This window comes from Buteo buteo, chromosome 1, assembly GCF_964188355.1.
Source record: "Buteo buteo chromosome 1, bButBut1.hap1.1, whole genome shotgun sequence".
Lineage (NCBI taxonomy): Eukaryota > Metazoa > Chordata > Aves > Accipitriformes > Accipitridae > Buteo > Buteo buteo.
Window position 1 is genome coordinate 79,598,805 of NC_134171.1, and position 20,073 is coordinate 79,618,877.

The window sequence follows — 20,073 nt, forward strand, 5'->3', positions numbered from 1 at the left end:
TGTACTGTCATTTCAAGTGTTTTTTTTTTTTTTTAATACTCTGGATTCATTCCAGTTTGCAACACAAGGTAAAACTCGTGTGTGTTTTCATATTCAGAATCTGTTCCACACTGGATCCTCTTTGCAGTCCATTTTTTCAGGACTCTGGCTAAAGAGAAAATGGATATTTGAAATCTTGCAGCACCCTACTGAGTATGTCTATTCTTAATTATAGGAACTGATAACTTTATCTTGGGTACATATCAAAGCTACTTTCCTCCTATTTTTTGGAACAACATCTACTGCTGTTTAGCCTGGCTGTGGTAGATCAACTTCATTGAATAATGACAGTGTTGTCATTAATCTGAGCTAAGGACTCTCAGACAAGTAATTTGTGTTTTCTCTGGGTGACTGTGGTTTCTGCATGTGATCTTCTTTCGTCAGAGTTGTGCACACAACCCAGTTTCTCAGACATAGTTTTAGAGCACGAGTGCCACCCATCAGTTCAGTTAAGCCACCTAGACAGCATTTTGGCAATGAAGTTGGTTGTTTCTGTGAGCACATACATTCCTGGATTATCACCCTCCCCTCAATTGCACCTGTTTTAGTGCAAGTGCCAAGAAAAGAATACCTGAAAACAGAGCAAATAAAGTTACCTGGGCAGGTGTTTCTGTTGCTTAGGAGTGGGGAACTTGAAGAAAGCAAGCCAGTAAGTGTGGGGGAGGGTGGTGATTTAATTGTACAGGATAGATACTACCTGCTGCAATATTTAGTGCAAAGATACCTTTTGTTTTGCAGTGACCTTCTGAGAAGAAATCAATGGGTCAATGTGGATCATGATACAGATACTAAAAACCTGTTGATAAAAGTGCTTTTGGAAGGTGTGCACCAAGGTGTACTTCTCAGTCTCTGGGAAAATGGGCCGATAAAAGTTTTTCCTGTCCTTTGTTGAACAGAGCCTCTATTAAGATAGTAGAAAGCTATTCACCTGTTCTATGCTATCTGGTGGCTGTTTGTGTGTGTGTGTGTGGAGCCCTGGAAGTGCTGCTTTGTGCATGGGTACTCGGGGTTCCTGAGTCTGAGACCTGGTCAGCACTGAGAAGTTCTCTCAGTGTACCTGTGTCACACAGTTGATTACTGTGTGCTCCCAAGTTGATGCCAGCTGTGCTAGCAAACCCTGGTGTATCTGCAGTGATTGTGACAGAAGTGTGTATTCATTGGTTCAGTTGGTCGCTTCAGAGATGACTTGGCTATATTAGCGAGAAAATTCCTTTCGCTGGTGTATGCTGCATCCTCAGTTGAAGGCGATGTTGGCATAGGTGCATTCTATCAATTTTGTTCATAACAAGAGGACTACAGAAGGCTATATGAACCTATGCTATCTATGTACCAAATACAAAACAGAGTTATGTTGAAACTTACAGAGCTCCACTCTTGCCATTGACTAGTGATTGACATCCATCAGCATGATGTGGTGTCTTTTTTATCTTTGTTCTGTCCGGTCTGATTCATTGGACCTGTCAGACCTCACTCTCCTTGCAGCTGCAGCTAGAACAAAATAGAACAGAGCTGTAACCTACGTATCTGCTTGAGTAGCAGTTGTCAGCTTTATGTTCAACAAGGCTGACTTTATTTCCCCCTGTGGCCCTTGTATGAATCAGAAAGGACAAATACCAACACCAACAGCACAAGAAACCCATTTATAAGACCTTATGGTCAATGGCTAATTAATTTAAATTAAAAAACCTAATAATAAATGCTGGTACAGATGGCTAGGCACTTGTGAATTAATATCACAACAGCCATTACACTACAAAAGGAGGGACTGGCAACTGTTTTGTCCAATGCTATAGCTTCTTTCCTATTTTGCTTAAACTGAATGAGATACAGGTAACTGCATTTCATGTTGGAATAATAATGGATGATGTTTGTAAATGAAAATAATTTGTCTTGTGTACTTCAAGAGCTTAAAAACAAAACATGTAAATGCATTGCAAATTATGCTGTAGTACTTCTATGTGATGTTAAATGTAATCTTTTAAGGTTCAGAATGAAGCACCCCCAAGTTTATTTTCTTGTCTTAAGAGAAAAATACTGAGGTCTTCATAAGGTGGAAAATTATTTTAAAATATTCATAGCCCTTGAAAAGGTCAGAGACAGGGAAAATGATGCCAACATTTTAATCTGATACATATTAAGAAAGACTGGCCTCCATTCAAGAAAGTATTCTAGTCTACAAAAATATTAAGTATGTTCAATTATGCATATGGAAGCTTTGGAGCTGGATTTTCATTAAAAGAATAGTTAAATTTTGCTCTTAATCTTAAAACTGAAGCAGTTGCCCCAGGCAACTTAATTCCTCTCTGTTCAATGTATTTGGTTTTGAGGTGTTAAAATTCTTACTTACATAGATTTAGATACTCCATTTTAATTCTTTTATTTTTTACTAAATTAACAGTCAGTGTCCAGATTAATATCTAGGTGTAAAATCTGTGTCTCTGTTCTCATCCCCAAAGTCATTCTTCCAACCATGTTGTTGGATTCTCTCTTCCTTTTGTTTTTCATGTCAGCCTGAGGGCCTCATCTAACCTACCTGAGCAGTTGCTTATATATCGAAGGATATCATGCAGCACTATATACATATTTGTGTATATACCTGTGTGTTGGTGAGAATATACATCACCTTTGTTAAGATTTTTTTTTAAAAAGGTTTATGATATCTACTATATGACTCTGTAGAAAGTAAACACAAAATGGCATCATTGTGCGCAATATATAACGGCACTAGAAAGTAGTCAAATGGAGTCTCGTGTTCAGCTAACCCCGTTTTGTTTGTTGTTTTTTTTTTTTTTTAATTTTATTTTTCCCTAGATGCCTACCTATGGACTGGCAGAAATCTGACTGATCCAAAACAATACATGCAATTTTATGATGATTTGTTGGCTGCCATTTTATAACTAAAATAAAGTTTTTCTAATAATTTGGTGGGAACTAGAAGCTTTTAATACTTAACTTCTACTATTTATACATCTGTTAATGTCTCTGGAAGAATACTAAGAAAAAAGAGGTTGTTGCAGTTCAGTGGTCTAATTATTAATATTAGCAGCACAATTTAAAAATATGTCTATAAATATAGCATTTTCTCAGTTTTTTTTCCTTTTGCCTCTGCTTGCCTCACATGCCTTTATACTTGCTTTTAACTGCATAATCGGATGTAACCAAATCCCATTTCCAAATAAAATACTACTTCAATTTAGAGAGCAACAATATGTAGGCTGAATTCCCAACTGAAATTAATCAGCTTTCTAGAAAGAGTTCAATGTTGGATATTGCGGTTTTATGAGAGAGAGTACTGGTCTGATGTTAGCAACCTGCTAAAGTGTAACCTCTTTCTCCCTGTTCAAACTAGATTGCGTATGGTATTAGTCAGAATGCAATGCCCCTGCTGGGTACGGTGTGAGAATATGTACGATGTTACTCTTTAGGCAAAAACAGTGTTACGTTTGGGTTCCTTTACAGTTGCTAAATTTCTGGCATTCCATTTGAGTCCCCTTGAAAACAATCCCCAAAAGTGAAGGATTATGTGGTTTCAAAAGTGAATCTGGATTCACCCATTCCTGCAGTACAAAAATAATGAGGATGAGTGATGTTTGAGAAAACATAGTGCTCATGGAATTGTTACGTAGCACTGAAGTGCGTTTGGGTGTTCTTGCTGGTGAGAACCCCCCTGTTCTTTTAAGCAGTCATACCTGTAAGTACCAGGAGATAACGTATTTCAGCATGTAGGTGGGAGGTCCCAGTTCTGAAAACAACAGCTCTGGATTTTTGTGACAAGGTGAAGCCCATCTGCCTCTGTTGGTCTCCACAGTCAACTCCATCTCTCAAACTGGAGTCCCAGCGCTGCCTGCTCACCGCTCTCCTCTCACACCTGCCTTTAGGTTACACCGCTGCAGAAACCCGAGCGAAAAGCCAACCCGCTGACGATGGCCGATTGTCAGAATGGTGCCGGACCACAAAGCCGTGACTGGGTGACGGAAGAGCCGTTTGCTCTGGAAATGAAAGCCAGCCTACGGGCGAGGAACACGCTCTCGTGCCTCTTCGCAGAGCTCGCCGCTCGTGCGTCACCCCACGGCAGCACTTCACGAGGCCACCAGCGCCGCAGCGTGTCGCCGGGGCCAGGCCTCGGCAGCTGGGGCTGTTGGAAACCCAAAGGCCTCGTTTTTCCTGTCACGACATTGACAGGACGCGATTCAACGAGCCGGCGCGCGCCGGCCGGGCGCCCCTCGACGGCGCGAAGCCCCCGCGCGCGCGCGGGCGCGCGAGCCCCTGCCCCGCTCCTGCGCGCGCCCCCTGCAGCCGCCCCGCCCCGCCCCGTCCCGTCCCGCCGCGGCCCCGCCGGCGGGCTGGCTCCTCCCCTCTTCCTCAGGAGCCGGGAGAGCCCCGCAACCAGCCCCTCTTCCCGCCCCCTCCCCCGGTCTCTCTCCGTCTCTCTCTTTCTCCCGGTGGGATGGAAGTCCCCGGTAATCCTCCTCCCCGGTAGCAAGCGGCGGCCCGAGTCGGTACAAAATGCTGGGCATGTACGTGCCGGATAGGTTTGCCCTGAAGTCGTCAAAAGTGCAGGACGGGATGGGGCTCTACACGGCCCGCAGAGTCAAAAAGGTGGGTGATGGCCGGGCGAGCGGGGTAACGGCCTGTCCCGGCCCGGCGGGGAGCGGCTGCCACGTATCACAGGAGAGCGGGGCGGCTCCTCCGCCCCTCAGCCGCCGCCGCCGCCGCCGGCCGGGCTGCCGCGCTCCAACTTCACCTCAGCCCCGCTTTGTCGGCGCTGCCGCCACTTCCGTCCGCCCGGGCTCCCTCTCCTCAGGGGAGGCACCGCCCGCCTCCCCCCCTCACCCTCCCCCGCCCGATAAAAGGGAGCCTCCCGGTGCCCGGGGCGCTGCCGCTTGGGGCGGGAAAGGGAAGTGGGAGCCCGGCCGGGCCGCCGACTACCCTGACGGGGTCGGCTGGAAGGTTTTCTCTGTGGTTTTTTTTTTTTTTTTTTTTTGTTTCACCCCGTTTCTTTTAAGTTGGTTGGTGTTTCTGGCGCTGTTCTGAGGGCAGAGCTCCTCCGGACGGGACTGCCTCCGTGGTTGTCGCCTGGCTTCAGAGCGCGGGGCGCCTCTGAGGTAGAGGTACCCGCCCGGCCGTCGCAGGCTCCCGTCGCCTCCCTGCTCTTAGAGCTCGGTGGGATAGGTGATTAAATTCGTCGTTTCGGGATGATAAAGCCGGGCCTGTGAAAGAGGGGATTCAGCTGAACTGCAGGTCTCTCATAGCTCAACCAGGTCGTGGCCCTTGACACCTAGGAATGGAATTGAAAGGCTCCCGGTTATCTGAAATCCCAATTATAACTATCCGGGTGGCTTGTTAGAACAGATAAAGGCATACCTAAAGTCATGAACCCTGCATTAGTACACACTTCTATGTATTTTGTATGTTTTGCTTTCCATCTTTGTTCTGGTTTTGGCTCTGAGTGGGTTGGGAGGACTGCCTAATATTTCAGTGGTTTCATAAAGAAGGCTTAGACGCCATAGGGTAAAGGTCTCTCATTTTTAAGGTGTCCCTGAGTGTTAATGGGGCGTAGAAGGGGAACAATTTTATATTACTTGGCTTAAATTTTTTCCACAGAGGTTCTGAACTTCCGTTTGAAAACCCTGGGAGTTCACACAGCAAGGAAGGTTGTACACTACTAGCATGTATTAATCCCTGGATTCTGAAATGGAGTGAGTTCTAGAGTGAAGCTCATGGAAATCATCATCCACATGTCAATATCAATTCTGAATGTCAGTTCAGAGTTTAGGGTCTGAGCCCCCTTCCTTTACACTGTTGTCAACTGAACCATTGGAGATGCGTGCTAGGAAAAATAGAGCATTTTCTTGCCTGAATTACTCCACGTTGCTTTTGAACTCTTTATACAGACAAAGTATGTGCTGTCAGAGCTCGGCCAATGTGAGCGCATCATGCGGGACATACTTGCAAAACTGAAATGTTGCAAGTGTGACATGTATTGCATGTGGAATGCAGAAGGTAGAGGCAGTTGTAATAAGATTTGTTACTATTAGTAGTATCTGGTGACAGTGTTTGTTACAGGCTTCTCCTTTGGCAGTGAATTTTCTGTGCTGGTAGCACAGACAGTTGTGGTATGCAAAGCCTTGATCAGAAGTATGTGTCTGACAGGCAGGCTTTGGTCTTTGATAGGCTGAGGAACCAGCTCTTGAGTTGTTCTGTGGGCAGTGGTTGAAACAGGTATTCCTTAAAAATGGCTGGAGACCTAAGCGCTGTATGTTGCCACGGCTGTTCAGAGAAGGGTGGATGTGTACGTAACACAGATGATGCGCTGGATATAGCCAGACTGTGTGTTACTCTTTGCCATGGAAAGAAAAATCACACCTGAAGTGCTCTCAACATACTCTCCTGTCCAGTAATGAGGCAGCAGTATTACACTTCATGGCTATGACACAGAGTAGCTAATAGGTGTTAAATTAATTCCTTGGAGCTTTGGAATTGGGAGGAGGTATTGAATGTGACACTTAATTGTGAAGTAGGATCTTAGGTTGCTAAGTAGGAAATACTGCACCATTTTCTCTCTATTGCTGTCACACAACTGCAGTTGTCTTAACTGAAAGTAAAACATGGTTCAGATGATCTTATAATCAGAAATTGCAGTACCAACTCTCCGAGGGCTAAGTAATCATGAAGTAGGCCTCTGAAAATTCTATTAGCAAAGTTTTGGTAATGATACATTTTGAACTGCTGTTGTCTGCCATCTGCTATTGCAGCTTCAGGCATTATGCGGTGCTTTTGAGCTTTCACCTGTAATCATAAAAGGTGGAAACTTTTTATTTTGTTTTGTTACCTTACCAAAACCTGTGATTCTCTTGTAATTTCTTTTCTGCAACAGCAGGCCTTTGGTTACAGCGCTGCTGTCATAAGACCCTTGGTATAATCATCAGAGAGCTGCTACGTTTCTCAGTGTTTAGCTGTGACTGGAACAAGATTAGTCACTGCTGCTTTCTTGAAAGTAGCTGTTGAAAATAGCTTTTTTGACAATTGAATGATGTGCCTTTCATATCGTGAATCATTTCTGGGGTTGACTTTAGACTGTATTGTATGCCTCACTTTTATTGATCAGAGAGGAAGTTGAAGTCTTAGCATGTTATTGATCAATATGTATTGGCATATCACAGTATGTTTATTAACTAGGACTAATATACATATGAAGAAAATGCTCTGAAAGACAAAATGAATAATTACTTTTACCTTATGGACCTTTGTGTTCCAAGACATGAGGTTTTGCTGTCTCTAATTTCTGCTTTCTCTCCAAATTTGAGAAGCTATAAAAAGTGTTTAGAAGTCTTAATCACCTATTGTTCATGTTACATTTACTTTACATTTAGAGGTGTACATCTTGCCTTTTGCTTTTGCTGTTGTTTTGAGCTTCTAGAAGGTCTTAAACATATTGTAGTAGAGGTTTATTTGTTTGGAGTAGCTGAGATAGGAATGATGTATGGTGTTTCTTGGTTTGAGTCAGTATGCAGCATTAAGCTTTTTGCTGTGCTTCATCCCAGAGGTGATGTGTGCTTCAGTGATGGGTAAAATGACCACTGTAGGTGCTTTATAAGGTATCTAGGGATCCTTTGGATTGCAAGGATGAAAGTATTACTGTGGTGAGGGTTGTGGAAGCCTCCAAAATACTTAAAGAAGAAATTAATCTCTATGCCATCTTAAGTGTTACTCTGCTGCTGAAGTGAGTGTGGGAGACTGGCTTTTTAGGTTCCTTATTCCTTATGTCTTCAAATAATTTCTGTATTAAATGTATGGAGGTTTTTTTCCTTTTCCTTTCTATAGAACTAATACAGGTTATAGTCCAATAAGCTTTTTTTCATCTTGGTATTTGCTATGAGTAATGAGAGATTCTGCAGATACAACTATGCCCTCTCTTAGAGCTCAGCAATTGTAGTGAGCTGCTTTCCTTGCTACTTGTTGCTTTCTAAGTGAATGGGGAAAGCCAGTGCAGCCTGGCAGGAAGTATCTGCTCCGGAAAAGGCCTACTTTATCTTTATCTTTACTGAGCTTGATAGGACTGTACATTTCCAGAGCAGATTTCCTCTGCCACTGTCTTGACTCTTCCTCCTCCTTCATCTAAACAAACAACACAATCTGGGGCAAATTGCCTCCCATGTAATACATGCATGGCCCCTATTAGACAGCGGTATGTTTGCTGGGGTGGCACTCAGTGTAAGCTGAGAACATTGATGGCTGTACACATATGACTGTATTGACCTTCCTGTATTTTCACCTTCATTGCTGATGAGGTAAAAGAAGGAGGAAGATTCAGTTTGAGTATTAAATTCCATGATTTGTAAAGCTGGCAAGGGAGGAATTCTAACCTTATTTGATTAGCAAAACTGTGAAAGGTGGTATGGAGATCAGCGAGAAGTGAAGATGAAGCCCCATAGTGCCAGTTTTTGCTGTCATTGCCCATGTTTGTGTCTTGATTACTGCTGTGGGCTCCAGTTTTCTGCTGTTCCTGTCTTTTTACTTTCTGCTTTGCTGTTCTTAGTAATGAAATCTTCATTGCGCACATTTTAAAACACTGCTCCTAAATTCTGTTGCCTTGTTATGCAATGCCAATTTTCTTTTCCTTTGTTGATTACCTCTTCAGGTTTAATTTTAAATACCAGGATTTTTTTATTTGCTTGGTTGTTTCAAAGAGGAATGGTCCTGGAAGTTTTACATTCCACTTCTTCCTCTGCACTCTACCTGTAGACAGTCTGTAAAAACTAAGCAAGAGGGAAAACATGTAGCAGGCTGTTTCTGAGATGATGGAATGTGCCTGGGGGAAGGGACATGTGGACAAGATTGATACTTTTATTAGCCAAAATACTGTTATTTTTAAAGAAACACCAGAGTTGCTTTTCATTATATAGTTATAATCTCTAATGCTTAAAAGTATATGGAGCTTTTTGATCTGAATACTGCCTAAAGGAACGTAGCAGTCTGCGTTCTGGTTTGTAGGGCTTGTCACTGCAAATAAGGACAAAGGGGGGGGGGGACCCCACCTGTGTAAGAAGAAAGTCCTATTTAAATAATTTACCCTGCTGCTAGTGTGAAGTTTGTGAAGGAAAAAAAAACCACCGATACCCAAAACTTTTAGAACATATCAATGGATGCTTTCACAGCACGTGTTATGACTAGCAGGTGGCATGACATTTTAATATTGTTTATGAAGGCTTGAATTAATTCATAGACACGTGCATACTCCCTACGTTTTTAAATGAATGTCTCTGTATGATCAAAACCTCAGTTATTCAGTGTTTTGATTTGTGGCACTTCAAAAAGTAGTGTTGCAAATAATCTTGCAAATAAATCTAATGTAAACTTTGTGCTTGCCAGATACTTGACGTTTTAGTTGAATGTCTATTGCAAGGTGCTTCCTGAAAATCTTACAAGAAATGTAAGAAATTTGACTTGTAAATTTCAGCCTTATTTAAAATAAAGAAAAATGGTGTTTCCCAAAGGGGAAATAAGCATGTAGAGGAAAGGTATGGTTTTAAGAGATTTTCCAAGCTATGAAAAGAATGGGAATGAGCCTGAAGTTGAACCCTCAGGGATGTGCACCTTCTTGGCATATAGTAAGATGACAAAGGAAAACTGTCCCTTTCCATTTGAAGCTAAAAATAATACCTCTGCTGGACTTCAGTAATTCACTTGCCTTTTTTTTTCACTGATTCTTTTTATTTTATAATTATTCCTTAGGGTGAAAAATTTGGCCCCTTTGCAGGGGAGAAGAGAATGCCCCAGGAACTGGATGAGAACACAGACTGCAGGCTCATGTGGGAAGTGAGTAGGCTAGAGTGACATCATCACATCTAGCAAAAAGTGGTGTCAGAATTAAGCTTTTACTGTAACAAATCCCCCCCCCCCCCCCAGCTTAAAGGTACTTAAAGATACTGTAGTGAGATTTTGTACTTACTGATGCTTTTAAAATATGCTTTTTGGGTGGAGGGGCATTGACTTCTTTAAAATGATAAAGAAATAGCAAATGATAGTTTCTAATCAATGAAGTGTGAAAAATACCAAGTCAAGCAAAACATAAAAATATAACAAAAACATTGTGAAAAATTATTGAGAAATGTGAAAATAAAAAAAAGATGAAAGTAATTTGAATATGGGAAGGTCATTTTAAGTTCCTGAGATACTAATTTATGCTGATGAACAGGTGTCAGCTCATAGTTTCCTCCAACTATAATATAAAACATTTCCTGCTGTGACACTTGTGCTGGTGTTTGGCAATTGTATGATAAGTGAAGTTTTTAAATTTTAGCAACTTTGTAATGCAATGTGTAGTTGTGAGATCTTTAGCAAAACAAAAACTTGGTGCTGTGGGCAGATGAAGGCATAATGAGTTTCAGGGCTCTTCTAAACTTTTTAGTATTATTAGGGAGCAACAATAGTTTATACACTAGATCTCATAATTATGTCCTTAACCCATCCTAGTTCCTGTCATAGCTGTGTATGTTTGTAGCAAGAGTCTCTGAGTTTACCAGTTGACAATATTATACTAACTGAAAAATACTTGCAATAACAACACTTCCAACTTGTTATAAACACCTTCCTTTTGGTGCTTCTGTTCTGTCTTTGTAATCTTTTCTGCTGTAGTTGTTTGAGCAGAATTCCTTTCCTTTATTTTTTCCTTTTTTTTTTTTCCCCAGCCAAGAAGTTTCTATTGAATGCATATTTAGTCCTGTTTTACACTGAGAAGGGGAGTAATTTCCTACTTTTTCACCTTTCTGTGGTTAGAGGTGGAATGATGACTGTTATTTTTCTGTTGTGTGGCACCGTACAAAGAAAAGCTTATGTTTGACATCTGGCTTAAAGCACTTTCTGTGTATTTATTACAAAATAAATGTTTATTTGAAAAAAACCCTCTAGCATTAACATTGCTGAGCAGCTTATAAAGAGAGCATAGTATTGATACAGTCTTAGCAGAGCTATAAATAGATTCTACAAACTGGAACAATGAGCGAGAGAATGCTAAAAGCCCATCTCATTAAACCCAAACGCAATATAAATACAGCGAGTGGCAAAATATTCTTAGATGAGTGCTAACTCAAGTCTGTGAATCCCTGTGCCTTTGTTTTCCCCCTTCCCCACACCCCCCTCTTTTTTTTTTAGTCTAGGGGTGTGCCCAAAATATACTTTCTCAGAGAGGAGGTGTGGACAATTCATTCCCCTCTCTCCTTTAGTTATGTACTCAGAGTAACTGGTTTCATCTTCTTTGTTCTCAGCTGATAAAACCCCAATACAATGTGCTTTTATTACAAATGTTTGCTGAATACAGTACATGTTAATGTGCCCTGGCTCACTTGCCTTTTCATGATGTTTCTGCAGGTTATTTTAAATCAGTAAAATACTTGAGCTAGAACAAAGTTTTCAGAAGGCATGGCAAGTGGATTATAGTAGCAAGAAGGTATTTAAGTTTGTTGGAAAGCCATATGATTTTCCAGATTCCTCATTGGTGATGATTAAATGAGATTTATCTGTTTCTGTAAGACAGAAAATAAAACCCAAATACATGTATTTACTGATGACACTAATATGACCCCATCGACAGCAAACCAGAAAATGAGTTTTTTATGAGCTGTTCTAGAACCATTTCATAATATCTTATTGTAACCTAGTTTTGAGAGCCTTGAAAAGATTCCTGCATACCAAATTTTATGACTTCCTGAAGGTTTGAACCCAAGTCGTTCATGTTTACTGAAGTTGATCTGAACGTGAGCTTTATAATATAATTTAAATCATGCTGAGAGTAGTCTTAAGTTGAAAATCAAGACCAGGAATGCAGAAAGTAAAAATTTGAACAGTCCAAGTAGATGGTTATTCCAGATACTGTGAGAGGCAGTCACAGCAACTAGCCAAGTTTGTGCATAGTCAGCTGTACCAAAGATATTAAAAATAATTAATCTGAAGACTGTTGGATGAAGGTGCACTAAAGCCTGACCTCACAGTCTGATGGCAGTCAAAAAAATGCGTTTTCAGAGAGGACACCTTTAGAAAGCAGGCTAAGCATAGAGGCTTTTTGTAAGTCAAGTGAAAATGAACATTAGTGGAACATTTCTTTTCTTGGTATGTGATGCCTGGGATCTGAGCTTCAATTTTGTGGAATAGTTTTCTGTGAGGAAGTTTACCACATGCGTTTCTAGTTGCGTAGAGTTGTGGTCTGTGATGTGGTCTGTTTTGATCAAGCTATTTCTTTTTCTCTGACACCAGCATTGTGAGCTGGCATCTTTAAGATGTCATGTTGAGACAGAATTGTACACGTTATGTTTTCTTTTGGTCTTTGGGAAAACATGGAACCCAAAAAATTTATTGGGTCCAGTGATTTTGTTAAATAAAGTTCTGAGGATGTTAGAGTTTGTGTTTAAATTAAATGCAGCAGAATGCTGTTAGTCTGCCTGTAACTTGCATAGTTTTGAAGAAATCAAATGTTTATGCTTGCTCGTTCAACAGATTCCTGAGGATGTGGGGTGGGGTGGAAGCGTCGTTGATCTTGCTGTTATCTTTGTACAGAGCTATATGCTGAAATGTTTTATTTACAAGTGATGTGAAAGTGAAAAAAAGCAAACCCGTGGTAACCATATAGTTAGAAGTAATAATAAAAAGCCAAGAAAGTGTCTAAATGGCTTTATGCTTTTTCTTTCTTTCTGTCAAAAAACCCCACCTCCTTGTTATCCCCCAGTGCCCATGTCGTTATCTCTCACTGAATTGCATGTTGTGCTAGTTTAAGTATGCAGCTAGTTGCTGGTGATGAATAGAGAGTTTTGTTCTTATTCTTAGCATCCTTCTAACACCTTGATAAAATACTGCTTCATTGGTCTGTATTAGTATACTTGGCATAGAAATTTCAAATTATGTGTATTTGCTGGAAGAGCAAGTGCTTTAAGGCAAGAACAAGATAATCTTTAGGTATTAAAGTTCACAAAAGTTTTTGCCTTTGTCGGCTCAGATGTCCCTCTGCAAAGGGAAGATATCTGTTCAGTTCATTTTTGTTGTTGTTCCTAACCAAGTAAGTGGCATTCATTTTGCTACTATTGGATTGTGGCAAGCATATACTTTTGGTGATGACTTTGGCAAATGTTAAAACAGGGAGGGCTGGAAAGTCTTAGTCTTTGTTCAAATACTCTGACATACTGTGAAAAAATATTGGTCAGGATTGGATGGCACACAATACGCTGTGTAATGATGAATGTTACATATTTCAGGTTTGGTTTCTGACTATCTGCCAAGATTATGTTTTCTTCATTGTTATATTAAAACTGAGAAGAAAAGAAACATGCTGGAAATCAGTCTTTCAATGGAAGCTAATGTTCATATTTATTTATATGAGAAAATGAAATGAACTTATGTTTCTACTACTTAACTCTCATCACTTTTGCAGTGACAATTGTTTTCAGTTAAATAAGCATGCCTGAAAACTAGTGAAGGCAACAGAAAATCTGCTATTGGCTCCAACCAGCTTTAGATCAGAGCTTTAGATAGGTATGAGAAGTCAAGCACTTTAAGCTAATGGTGGTGTGGGTTTTTTTTGTTGTTGTTTTTTTGATGCCTTTTTGATATCTTGCCTGTAAAATGTGGTTCTGGCATAGGATGGCTTACACATACAAGGCATTAAGTTGAATTACGTTGTGAGTTTCATGATAAAATAAATCTTAATTTGAAGCATTCTGTGTTTGCTCTCAAGATGAATGTAATATTAGAAATCTAGTTCTTAGCAATATAGTCTTTATTTTTTCTGTATGAAGACTACCTTCCAAATCATGACTCCTCAGACAGTATTTACATTTAAAATTGTTTTGATGTTTTTGTGTGAATCATTGTTTAATTTTCAGAAATGTTTTTTTCCTCATTTCTTGGACAAATGCATCTGGATGCATTTTTATGCAAATTGCATTTAAGATAACTTTTGCCACACATAACAGTCAAACATTGATGCCCTTTCTTAGTCGCAAGTTTGCGTCCTAAATTTTCAATTTTGTTAAATTAATCCCCACTGGGATAGATAGGTGTCCCAAGTAGTTATTAATATTCTTACCAGTTTGTTTATTTAGCTAAATTTCATTAATCGACTCTTTTAAACTTGATTTAGTCATCTTTATTCATGTTAAGTGTATGAATTTTTATTAATTTTAGTGACTTTTGCAACAGGCACCTTAATGATCTTCTGGTTTTGGTGATAAGAAGAATTTACTCCCAAAAGTGACTGAGAATGTTAGCATCACATCTTCAGTTATGTGATTTATTTAAGATGTTAGAAAGCACATGTTGATATGTGCAGGTGCTAGTATTCTAATCTGAACTTGTTACGGAAGATCACACACAATTTGCTTAAGGAAATTTGGGTATCCATCCAGTGAACGTGAAGTTCAACCTTTCTTGTGAAAGCTCCACAGAATGTTAGCAGAAGTCTAGGAACTTCTATAAGCTTTCTGAACCATGCTGTCTCTGATGAGATCAAATGACGTCATGCACCAGAAGGAGCTTCTTTAACATGAAGAACTGTTGCTGTATGTTTTGGCTGAATAAAAAGGTCACTTATTGTCTATGTCCCAATACTTCTTAGTGAGTAAGCAAATCAACAGTTGCTGCCTCAGGTTCCTTTTGCAAGCGTACTTTCTACAGCAATGTTAAAACGTGAGTTTTTACTTTGCAGAGAGCTCTGCGATGGAGGTCTGAAACCGAGGATGCAGAAGTATTGCATCTAGCTGTTTTATAATATTAACAATAAAAATCATGTTTTCAGCTAATCAAAAAAAAAAGCAATGCAGAAAACAATACTTTTCTTTACATGATTGTTTGAATGAACATAGATTTTTAGATTTATAAGTGTTTAGAAAATGGTTTCCAGAAAGCAGGCAGTGTGTTTACTGCCTTCAGCAAAGATAACCATCTGCTTATTTTCAGTGAAGTTTTTTTTCTTCTTCTCTTGCCAGGTGCGCATGGTAGAGTGTTTGCAATTGCACTCATGAGCATTTTGAAGTAGCATGCATGACAACTTTGGATGTATTTTGAAAATCTGGAGATAATTTCATTGCAGCATTAAAGGCTAGCAGATGGAATACTGCATGTTGTTGATGGGCATTACAAGCAGCTTAGACATTAGTTAGGGCTGTGTAGGGTTTCATATGGTAGCTTATACAATGACTAGGGGCATATTTTTTTCTGAATACTTGTATAGTGACATTTTTTTCTGAATACTTGTATAGTGACATGGTGTTTGTTAATGTGGCATAATTCAATGATGTCCTGATTGATCTTGAGATAAAACCCCCCATGTGGTAACAGTGAATGTCAGGTATTTCATCTTACTGTGAAGACATTTGACTAAATTAGTTCAGTGATGCCTTTTGTGTTCATTCTCAATAAGATAATTCTTATGCACCTCAATTTGAGGTGCTCTCATGTCTGATGCATGCTTTGGATATGTGTATGTATTTTAGGTGTTTGACTGTAGTGAGTGATCAAATATTGAGGGTGTTGTAGTAAAATAGAAAGCTATCTTTCCGTGGGTTATCAGGCATGAATTTGAATCAGCCTTGTTCTAGGCTCATGCCAAAGTCTGCCTGTACTTGAAGACAAAACAAATTGCTACTTAATTATTTAGGCTAGGAAATCAAAGGTGACTGCATGTCTGGTCACATCACTCACTGGTAATAGAAACTCCTAAGTCACCTCTATTCGTTACAGAAACTACAGGAACATCTTGGTCTCAGTGGTTGAAAGGGCCTCAGCAATAAATGGATCCTAGACCAAGATGGTCTATTGAACTACAGCAGGCAGCCTCAACTTTTGCGGATTTACCCCTTTATTTAGAGGAAACAGGGATAAGGTCCTGTTACCTGTTTTTAAACAAAACATTATAGTATGACATAATCTACTGGTGACTATGCTTTCGATGTCTATTTCTAGCTCTTTCACTGATTCTCCATGTTGTCCGTAGGCATAACATACAATCCTTCTAGGTCTCTGTTGATCCTATGAAGATGACTGAATCCTTTATTATTTAATGACTTAAGAGCATTTTTAGTTTGGTGGCCTTAGAAAATCAATTAGAAATACTTTTGCACTTGAGTGCAGGTCCTGTTAAAATAGTTTTTAAAATCCTTTCTGGATTAACCACTGTAGCTTGGGGATCTTACGGAACACACCTCAAGCTAACTGGATGATTTTGCTTAGTTCAGGTAATACCAACTGTATAGAAACTGGGAAATAACATTCAAACATGGAATTATTCATGTAGACAGGTGACAGGTTCAAATGTCACAATTTTTAAATACAAATATGTTCACAAGCATTGTGAAATTGATATTACTTCATAAAACTATCAGGGAACCTCAGCCCTGTAAAAATCTTTTGCCTCTATTTTAAGTACCTTATAACTATGTAAGGTTGTAACAGTTCACGTGTGTGTGGGAAATGCAGTAATTGGCTTGCAGATACATTAAGAAAATCTTCCTTAAAGAATTTGCTACTTTGGTTTGTGACATAGAAGAGTACTTTTCATTTCCTCTCCCCGAAAGACATTCTCAGTTTTCCAACAATTTCCTGCCAGCATAGTTGTGGTAAGCAGGCTGTCCTGAAGATTCTTGGAGTGGCTGTGTGATTGGAAGGGAGTCCCTTGGGAGTGGACTGGAAGCTTTGTTGCAGAGTGAAGCCTGTTTAGGGTTCTTGGAGATAAAACAAGGCAAGAAACCTTATTCAGTATGGGGAGGTTTTTTATTTTGTCGTGCTCCAGGAATATATGTGCTGAGTCCTAGTTCTGTGGTGTAGAGAGGTAAATTGCAGTATCTTTAAGTTTCGTGAGGAGCACATAAGCAGCTTGACACTGTTATCCCGTTTTCTTCCCTTGTTGTTAGAGCTGGTGCATCTGTCAGGGTTGGGGGGAGATGCTGAGGCTACACAGTACATTTCTCATGCTTTCCAGTGTCACTGATGGAGGGGTGCAGGAGGGAGAATTCCTTGTTGCTGTGGCTAGCAGAATTGTGTGGGCCTATGGTGTAATATCTGTGTTAGTGACAGCTATCTCTGATCCTGTCTCCTTGGATATCAGAATAGATTTACAGGCAGACCCAGTTGTAAGCATTTTAGCTTGTATTTGTTGATATGTCTTCTAATTAAACTGATTTTCTTGTTTGGTGATCATGCCACAAAGCAAAAGGATGACTGAGGATTTTAGTGGAGGGAGCACCCTTTGGGACATATTCCAAACTTTATTTCAGTTCATTAATAATTCAACACAGATGATATTTAGGAGATTTTAAACTGAAAATGTAGTGTCTAGCTGTTTATTTAACTACCATGATTAGCTTGTACTGGCTTTGAGTTTGAGAAATATATTTGCAAAGCAAGAGCTGGTCTTTTTGTTTGTTTGTTTTAAATATTGATTAAGTTTGGGATTCACTGCCATGCTGCTCAAAGATTGGTTGTTCATTTAGGAAACTTGGCTATCCATGCAACCAGGGAGAAAAGGAGTGGTAAATGTCAGCAGTCTAGTCTGTGTTAAGTACACTGTTTTGACTGTTTTTCTTGACTTTTCTTCCTCACATCTGTGTATTTGATGCAGCATTATTTCTTTACGAGGTGAAAAAAGCAATAGACAATATAGCACATCTTAAAGGGATTTATTGTATTCTTTTATCAATAGTTTCCTTATGTGTTAAGTCTTTCCTTTGTGTTTGATATCTCTTTATGGATTGGCAGAGACTGAGAAAGCACAACCAAGATGATCGTGTATCACTGAAGTGAATATCAATTATTCTTATATAATTTGAGGATCAAGCAAATGAAGAAGAATGGATGAAAAGGTAGATAGTGTAACATATGCTTTTCATAATAGGATCTTTATTGCTTCTCTTTCCAACTCAAGTCAAGACCTGATGGAAACCTTTATCGGACCTACACGGTGGGCTTCTATATGCCATACTTTGGTAGCTAAATCACAAAGCCATTAGTTTGACTTCAGTTACTCAAAGATGCTAATCTGCAGTGTTAACCATTTTCACTGAAAGTGAGGTTGTACTCTGTGGATTACATATTTAGAACTGGATGTTTATTACAGCATAATCAATGCAGTGCTGCTTCTTGGCAGGTGACTTTTCAGGAGGTGAATACACCGTTAGCATGTATTTTTGTCTAAATTTGAAGCTTGCTTTTGTGGTTTGATTGCATTCATTCTGCCCATGTTCCTAACAAAAACAGTGCTTCCAATAACAAGCAGGCATTACTTCCCAAGGTGATAGTCACAGAATGACAAAATGGCTGAGGTTGGAAGGGACCTCTGGAGGTCATCTGGTCCAGCCCCCTCCCCTGCTCAGGTAGGGCCACCTAGTGCTAGCTGCCCAGGACAGCTTTTGAGTATCTATGTCTTTGAGGATGGAGACTACACGATCTTTCTGGGAAACCCATTGCAGTGCTTAGTGTTAGATAATGTTGTTTCCAGGTGCGTTTGAATATGTAGGTTTGACACTTTTCATTGTGGTTAATCTGTGTGTTCAAAAGTAAAACAACTTTTAAAGTTTGAAATATTGGCACTTTTTCATGATGTGTCCTTCTTAAGATATGATATCTTCCTTTGGAAGAACAGTAATAAATTTTGAAGACTTGTATTTGTTTGCACAACTACAGTAGTTTTTTTTGACTTAATCTGAGAACAACATGCTGTCACCAGCTATTACTGTAATGGAATACAGTTTTTTCTTTCTAATGATAACTTAAATGTTTAGGTAATTTAAGCAGTCATACTGAAGAAATGTGATATTGCATCTATTAGAAACAAATATAGCAAGAATGTGAGCAATTTAAATACAAAGCCATGAAGACAATCTAATTTTGATCTTATATAGCTGAAATCCCTAGCTCTTAGGAAATACCTGCCCTGGATACTTCTTGTTGACAGATGAGAAGGAAAATATGTTCGTTGTATAAATAAATCACATGGAGTAAGAGTATGGCTGTATGACCTTTTCGCATGGCTATCTTCTGTATCAGTGGAGATTCAAGTGATCTATTATTTAAAACAAAACAAGCCATTTTTTTATATGGCAGTGGCAGCTGTATTTTTTTCGGCAGTACGTGTTTCGAGGGGGAAGAATGACTTGGTTAATATTAGGTTTCTATTTCTATTATTGTCATTTTTTCAATGTAAGTTGGAATTTTGTCACAGTATAGAAACTCTATGGATCTGAATGTGTTTGTTTCCTCTACTAAATAATTTACAGCCCTTCACCTATATAGCGTACTAATTTGTTTACTGAAATAATTTCCTATTCTGATAAAATTTCAGCCAAGCATAGTTTAAGACTGACTGCTATTCACTGAGGCTACATAGTTAAATTTCCTTTAGAGAGGCATATATAAAAGATGTTCAAGTGAACTGTAAAATAGGATATATGGAATGAATAAATGCAATTATATTGGTCCTTGATCTGAAGATAGATCTCCATCTAAGGGCAAGATGGATTTTGCCCTTGCCAAAGGAAAAAACCCAAACCAACCCCAAAACAAAACCAAAAAGCCCAAACCCATAGAAAACTTGAAAGGGAAGTGAGGAATATGGTTTTCAATAAGTGTTCTATAAGTTTCTGGGATATTTAGGATTGGTCTGGGGCAGTAAGAGTTGACAGTAATGAAAGCATATCTACTGGATTTGGAATTTGTATGAAGAAGAGAAGTTATATTTGGTGATAAAGAAGGAAAAAGAGGATTTAGGGATGGAGTAGTGGGATGGTAATGGAGACAGAACTGATAATTCAGGTTGGAAGTTGGTTGAGCAACTGGCGAGATTACAGAAGAGGAAAGTGGCAAAGATAGTGGAAAAATTGAATTCAGATATGGACATATTTTGTTTGTAATGGTTGCCAGTTAAGGTTGAGTTGCTTCTAGAAATGTGAAAGGAGGCAGAAATAGATGGATTTAGGAACTGGCTGTAGAGGGTGAATAGGATCTGCTAGAACATAATGAGCACAGGACAACAAGTGAGTCTAGAAGAGTATCAAG

At 39.5% G+C, this 20,073-nt stretch overlaps 1 protein-coding gene across 3 annotated transcripts in view; it reads left to right on the top strand.

Annotated features, from left to right (window-relative positions):
- The first annotated feature begins 4,425 nt into the window (after positions 1-4,425).
- PRDM5 (PR/SET domain 5) overlaps positions 4,426-20,073 on the top strand; it is an 89,313-nt gene continuing 73,665 nt past the window's right edge. For 2 of the 3 annotated variants that reach the window (XM_075037147.1, XM_075037156.1), the window contains exons 1-2: positions 4,426-4,638; positions 9,775-9,858. In XM_075037147.1, coding sequence (XP_074893248.1) covers positions 4,546-4,638; positions 9,775-9,858 — 177 coding nt within the window. In that variant the 5' untranslated portion in view covers positions 4,426-4,545. The remainder of the gene's footprint in view (positions 4,639-9,774; positions 9,859-20,073) is intronic. The other variant, XM_075037166.1, reaches the window with a different exon arrangement.